Raw genomic sequence first — 7,046 nt, 5'->3', positions numbered from 1 at the left:
ATCTCACGGATGCAAATCTGATGCCTGGACACCCAGGCAACAGCTTCAGGCAATTCTATGCAGGCAGAGTTGTCTGGAGTTGTTGAAATGACACTGAGCACGTGGTGCACAGCTGTCTGCTGTCCAGGAAATCAGTCCCTCACTTCCACAAAGAAAAAAATAATAAAGGAGGGGACACTCTGGCCCGGATAGTGGAAAACTGCTGCCTGAGTTATCGGGATGGTGCGGGACAGACTGTACGTTCCATCTGGATCCTGGAGGGAGATGACGCAGGAGCGTCACTGCTGCCCAGTAACGGCTGCTTCTGTTTCTCTCATTAAGCACCTTCATCCTTAATGAGGATGTTATTTAAATGGCATTTTAAAAATGCAAGTTTTAACAATGAAATTTCTTACCAGAGAATAAAAAATGGGCGAAATTAAAAAAAAAAAAAAAGCCTAGTAACTATGAGCGATCTTACTCCTTAGTTTATATCTTATTCATATAAAAATGGAAAATAAACTAAGAAGAAGCCTCATATTGTCTCATCCTTATAACCGCTTTATCCCTGTCAGGGTCACGGGGAGGGTTCACAGAGGGTGAAGGCAGGTCCACCCCTGGAGGAGACGCCGGGTCATCACAGGGCCTATATGAGCATTTGTGGGTTTGCTACCTTGCTCAAGGGTATTTCGGCAGTTCTCTGAAGGTGTTCTGAACCAATGTGAGTTCTTATCAGCCTGCATCAAATCAAACATTAACTAGTCATTCAAAGAAAGTTCAAGGAAGTTTGAGTCTTAAAATGTTTGTTTTTTTAACAGCGAAAAGCTTAAGAATCGAAGGGAAAATTTGACCTTCCTGCTTCGTGTTTCCTCAATGATTGAAAAATATCTTCCAAAATGATGTGTTTACATTTTCTGTTTGAGATGATTTTTCCATCATGTGGGTGCGGTTCTGACAGTAAGAAACCACAACGAAATGCTACAGTTTCAGTTTTGTGTTAATAACCTCCGTCCTCGTTTGAGTTCAAACTTTGTGGGTTTTTTCTTTTCTTGAATAATTAACCTGTTAAAACTAATATCTTAAAGTCAATTATGGAGGGAAAACCCATATTGTAACTATTTTTAGACCTTGCCTTCAGGAAGTTAAAACTTCCTGATTAAAAACTTAACAGATTAAGCATTACTCTCATAAAAGTTACTTAGTTACTGGCTGGTAACATCCTTGTTTGCTTCTCTTTAATAGCAGCAAGTTAATTTTTAGTCTTCGTATCACTTTTGGAACGTGTTTTATTATGGTTACAGCTTGGACGTGTCCCTATCCAAGTGTCCCACCTTTGATCTGCACCACTGAGGAGGAGCAGTTGCAGGCTCCTCGGGGGGTTCACTCCTCACTGGCCACAGGGGAATTTTGTCTGGGATGTGTGATGGGGATGAAGCCGTTTCCTCCGTTTCAGGATGGTTTTGCCCCTTTCAAGAGAAACACAGTTTCATTTGAGTTTAAGAATGAATTGTCAAACAAATCGGGGCTTGCATGTCGTCGATTTGTTCTTTGATTTGGATCAAAACATCGGCCAAAAGCTATAATTAGAATCTGAATGTGTTGGCACGGAATGCTGATGAACCCAACGGGCCCGCGCCCAGGCTGCAAAGTGCAGCTACTGGCAGGAGGAGAATGCTCTGCAGCTTCTCAGAACATCAAGGTTTTTCACTGTTTTCTTTAGGTCTCGGGGGACCTGTGGAAAATCTGCCGCTGTCTCATGACCTGCCTCACACGCGACCCTGCCTGGACCCATGTTGACATGAGGGAATTGAGGTGGGTTTGGTGGGAGCAACTCAAAACCAATTTTTTACGGGTTGCTTTTCCCAGGCTGAGAGCCATGTGAGTCACCCGGGCTGCCAAGTTTCATGTTCTGGTTCGTGACACTTTCCAGTCTTTAAAGACATGGTGGCTTGGAAATCTGTGCGGTAACAACACCACTCATATGAGACCTTAATTACAAGAGAAGGGAATTTACTTCTGGGAAAAAAGGAGAAAAATGTTGCGTAAACATGAATGTGCAAGTTGTGCTGTGACACACCTGCAAGCCAAATATTTGAGAATCAACATATTTACTTCAAACCAAGGACAAAACTCACAAATTATTTTATCAAGTTTGTATTTGATGTTTTGTGTGCTTTGCTTTTTAAATTTCTCTTTTTTGCTTCCTGGTTGCATCTGCCTGCTAAACGTTGGACACGTTCGAGAAGTGATGCACAATTTGCTCAACAGCACAGGTGAAGCCATATCTTGCAGAAGTGTAACGACATGAACAAACAGCCAGAGATTTCTATCACAATAGCAAGAGTCATGTATCATGTGTCAGTCATGCACTGATGGATTCAGCAAACCCATGAAGACGCTCCTAAATAAACCGAGACATTTTCCTGCTCCTCTGCAGCAGCTGATGGTGGAGATAACGCACGCACACAATCTGCCAAAGATCAAAAATTGGTGAAGGAGAATAGCATTAAGATAAGAAATGAACAATTAAACCCTGAATTATAGGGAAAGGCGGGAAACAGGTGTCCTCAGCTGCTGCTAAAGGCAAAAAAAACTAGGGTGGTGTTGTGGAACCACATGTTGAGTGTCTACAACCTGTTGATTTGGCCAAGAGACCAGAATCCCACTCTGAGAACATTCCTTCAGGCAAAGGCTGCAGGCATAGCAATTTGTGATCCATCCCAGAAAGAAGACCTAATATTTTCCAGAAATATCAGTGTCAAATATTCTGATAGAACAAAGGTGAAATGAATCCAGAGGACTGGGCACCATAAAAGGCTTTAAGCGTGACTTCCAGTCTGTAAAACTTAAAGTTTCACCAAACACTAAAAGATGTCTTTTTTCATGTGCTTAAAACAAAGAGGCCATGCCTGTCAGATAATATGGATAAACTGTGACGTAAACAATGTCAGGAGGACATCTGCAAGTTATTAGTGCGCACATACTGTGGTATGTTTCAACAGTTAATATCTGGTACTACATCAGCCTGGGTTTATGTAGTGTATGACTTTACATTTCATTTTGCTGTGCATGCCTGGACGTGAGGGTGTGCCCGCGCGCGTGGCAAAACAATAAGGAACTGAAAACAGGCCTGGAACCTCGTGCGCAAATGGTTGTTACTCAGCCGTGCGCGTCAGAACATCTCCCTCGGTAATATTGAGTGAGAGGAGGAGCCAAGAGAAACAAAACTTCCCAGTCAGCTCCACGTGTGCCAGAATAAAGTGCAGCTTTCTTCCGACGGGAGTGGAATGTGCCTGGACTTTGAACATGGAGTTTAACGCATGTGCGTAAAAAGCAAACGTTTGGAAAGAATGGGTTTGTTATTTTGGACATGTGGAGTCATGGACAGTGTCTCTAATTTGGACATTTGCTTGGTGTGATAAGGTGAAAAATCATCCCCGCGGTCATGAACATCACGGCAGCACCGGGAAGGAAATTTCCGCCGCCCACCATCCCGTCGATCATGTTCATTTTCGGGGTGGTGGGAAACACCGTTGCCATCGTGGTTTTGCGAATATCGAGAAAGGAACAGAAGGAGACGACTTTTTACACGCTTGTGTGTGGTCTGGCAGTGACTGACCTCTTGGGGACCCTGCTCGTCAGCCCCGTCACCATCGCGACGTACGTGAAGGGCACCTGGCCGGGCGGCGAGGCGCTGTGCCAGTACTGCGGCTTCATCCTGCTCTTCTTTTTCGTGGTGCAGCTCAGCATCGTCTTCGCCATGTCGGTGGAAAGGTACTTGGCAATAAACCACCCGTATTTTTACAACGAGTACATCAACCAAAAGGTCGCCGCGTTGACTCTCGTCGTCATTTACATCTCCAACGTGGTGTTTTGCGCGCTTCCCAGCGTCGGCTTCGGCCAGGTGATGCGCCAGAAGTCCGGGACCTGGTGTTTCATCAACTGGCACAATGACAGCGCAACAGTCAAGACTTTTAATCTGATGTACGCGGGGACCAATTCCGTCATCGTGCTGTCTACGATCATATGCAACGTGATGGTTTGCGGCGCCCTGATCCTGATGCACAGGCGGTTCGTGCGCCGCACGTCTTTGGGCACCGACCAGCGGCGCATCGCGGAGTTCAGGCGCAGACGGAGCTTCAGACGGCTGGCGGGAGCAGAGGTGCAGATGGTGATCCTCCTTATCGCGACTTCTGCCGTGGTTCTCATCTGTTCCATACCTTTACTGGTGAGTACTGGGGGGGAAAGGGAACTTTACATGCGCGCATGGTGTAAAGCGCGCGCCTTTTGCGCATGGAATTGTATTGTTCAATGGAAGAAGTCCCCATAATACCAAAACACAGGAGAGTTTATTCAATCCTATGATCCTAAAAGTGTGTAGCCGACTCCTGTCACAGAATGAGGCATTTCTCTGATACGCAAGTGGTTTCGTTCACACGACTATTTTCGATCAAGCCAGCTGTTTACGAAACAGGGCTTTTACATATTTGTGGCTTGCGTGCAACATGCGCTCACATTCCGTTCTCAAACATTTGAATCATCGGCTTCTCACATAACACATGTTAATACCGCGCATTCGTTAAATTATGTGGTCATCACAAACTTTTTTTTATTTTTATTTTTTTGCGCCATAAGAGGAACTAAAGATTTTTCTCTGTGGCTCCACAACTTTAGAAGAAAAGCTGCCGAAATGTCGGTTTTCCTGGAAAACTGTAGTCTTATTCTATGCTTTATGAAACATTAACACCAGAAAATATGCTTGTCAGTCTGTGAATATTATGACTGCGTTGGGGGAAACCAAGAGGTCCAAGGTTCGCCACGGGAGTGATGCCATAAATCTTTAAAAACAAAAAACAAAAAAACATTTACACCGATTTTCTGCAAAATCGAAATTTCTCTCGCGCTAAAAGACTGAAGGTAAGGTTGTTTGTTTAAGGGTTACATTTTAATGGGTTTTTTTTTTTAAATGTTTGCTGTCTTCAGCTCAGGATTTTTATGAATCAGCTGCAAGGAAGCGGGAGAGACCCGTTAGCCGAGCTGAGTAGGGACCTGCAGGCCATCCGCATGGCCTCCGTCAACCCCATTCTGGACCCGTGGATCTACATCCTGCTCAGAAAGACGGTGGTCCTCAAGCTGATGGAGAAAATCAAGTGTCTGTTCTGCAAAATGGGCAGAAGGCGGCGAGGGGAAGGCGCCCATTTCCGCTGCACTGACGACGGCCACCTTTCCTTCTCCGTCATCTCCCGGGACTGTCCGTCGCTGATGTCACACGAGCTCCAGGATCTGGTGAACACTTCGCAGACCTTCCTGCTCCAGACTGTGGGGCACCACAAGAGAGCATCCCAGGTGGGACCCGAACAGGACGAGGCGCCACAGAGCGGATTTGGTCGGGGTGGGTATGAAAGCGTCGTGGTGGCCGGGTCCGAAAAAGACTCCTCCATCCACGTGACTTTCACGGAGCAGATCACAAACAGGCAGGAAAAATCGATCTGAAGACTGAACTGAACGCTCGGCCTTCATGTGTGTCCCGACAGGACAGCACGTCGGGTGGAACGGACTCTCCGGCCCATTATTTTTTTTAAGCTTTAGAGAATGTCAAGGCGTGTCGACAATGTTAATTTATTGGAGCTGCGGCTCCGTCTTCTCCGTGAGAAGGTCCAGAGCGTTTTGAGCCGATTCAAACTGCATGGGGACATCTGCAAACGATGCCGAGTAATTGATTTCAGAATTGAAGGCCGCTTTTTTGTGGCGTCCTAATTAGATCAGAATCAGTGAATAACACGAAACCCGACCATGTGATGTGTCTTATCTTTTTTCCATCGTGTGTGGCTAAAAAGGCCGTTACATTTGTGTTTAGAAAGGTTTTGTTTGGTTTTGGTGGCCAGTGGCTTATAATAAGTTCACTCTATCAAATAGCAGATTTTGTAAAAAAAAACAAAAAACAAAAAACAAAAACAAAGGCAGAATAAAGGTCGAAAAGTTTTATCGTCCATTAATAACTTGTCCATTTGTAATGCAATGAAAGGGTAAAAAATGTGCATTGCCAGAAACTATAAAGGGGAATCACGGAATGTATGTGTCAGTTTCCAGGCCAACATTTGATAAGGTGCACCAATTTTGTCTTGAAAATCCGAGTGCTTGATCCTTCTTTGACGAGAGAAAGGTTTTACATGCTGATATTTCCTCAGCCAAGTTATCAATTGCTTGTGAATAATTATTATTATTCTGAAAAATAAAAACCTGAACGTGTTCCACGAAGCTGTAAATGGAATGTTGACCAGAGACCCATGCGGACATCCACCAAAATCAATGAGTCTCCAGAGGTAGCTGTCAATGAGTATGGTAGAGGCATAAAACACTTTAACTACCGTCTTCGTCCAGATGTGGCCGTCGTTGCATCTCTCGGGGTCCAGGACGGAACCACAAAGCATTCCTAAAAGATTAGAACAAAAGGGGGAGGAGAATGTTCGGAACGTTGTTCCATTCCCTTCAATCTCACCTCTTTGATTAAAAACATCTGCTTCTTTTTAGAATGTTGTTTAGATTTCAGCAAGGCTTCTTCCAATCAACGGCGGATATGAAACGATTTTTAAAAACAGAAGATCTATATCGATTTACACGTGAAACCACCACACAGCAAATCGGGAACAGGTCCCACAGCTGGCCTCTTGAACGAGAGGTAAAAAACCACTTGTTCTGAGACAGGAGGGGCGATTTCGGACGTGTCCCTGACTGCAGCCTGTCTCCGTGACAACCGCGGCTGCCTCTCAACATAAACAGGTGCGGGACGAGTTTGTTTCCAGTGTAGACACGCACACACACGGCCGCATATTCCGGCCCAATTTGGAGAACTTTACACAACTGCAGGCCGGTGCATGCACATATTGATAATTAGCACCTGGTCTAATTGTGCATCCTTTGATGCTGCCAAATATTGTAGGTGCTCCACGGGCAGCGGAGCAGAAACGCTTTCATCAGAAGACAGTTTGTAGAGCAAGATATTTTCAAAATGAACGCAAAGTGTTTTCCTAATTGCAGCAGGCTGCAAAACCGACGACTGAGCGCAG

The 7,046-nt window shown here is 45.1% G+C and overlaps 1 protein-coding gene across 1 annotated transcript; it reads left to right on the top strand.

Annotated features, from left to right (window-relative positions):
* Positions 1–3,206: 3,206 nt before the first annotated feature.
* ptger4b (prostaglandin E receptor 4 (subtype EP4) b) lies at positions 3,207–6,237 on the top strand. The gene is made up of 2 exons (XM_057018027.1): positions 3,207–4,207; positions 4,963–6,237. Exons 1-2 carry the CDS (start codon positions 3,425–3,427, stop codon positions 5,470–5,472), a joined length of 1,293 nt encoding a protein of 430 aa, XP_056874007.1. The 5' UTR covers positions 3,207–3,424; the 3' UTR covers positions 5,473–6,237.
* The last annotated feature ends 809 nt before the right edge of the window (positions 6,238–7,046 follow it).

Source organism: Takifugu flavidus, chromosome 20, assembly GCF_003711565.1.
Source record: "Takifugu flavidus isolate HTHZ2018 chromosome 20, ASM371156v2, whole genome shotgun sequence".
Classification (NCBI taxonomy): Eukaryota; Metazoa; Chordata; class Actinopteri; order Tetraodontiformes; family Tetraodontidae; genus Takifugu; species Takifugu flavidus.
This window is presented reverse-complemented; position numbering and strand designations above follow the sequence as displayed.

Bases quoted from the DNA above. Each gene is read 5' to 3' on its own strand.
- ptger4b (XM_057018027.1), top strand. From the start codon at position 3,425: ATGAACATCACGGCAGCACCGGGAAGGAAATTTCCGCCGCCCACCATC. The intron at 4,208-4,962 runs GTGAGTACTGGG...TGCTGTCTTCAG, and splicing joins TCTGTTCCATACCTTTACTG to CTCAGGATTTTTATGAATCA.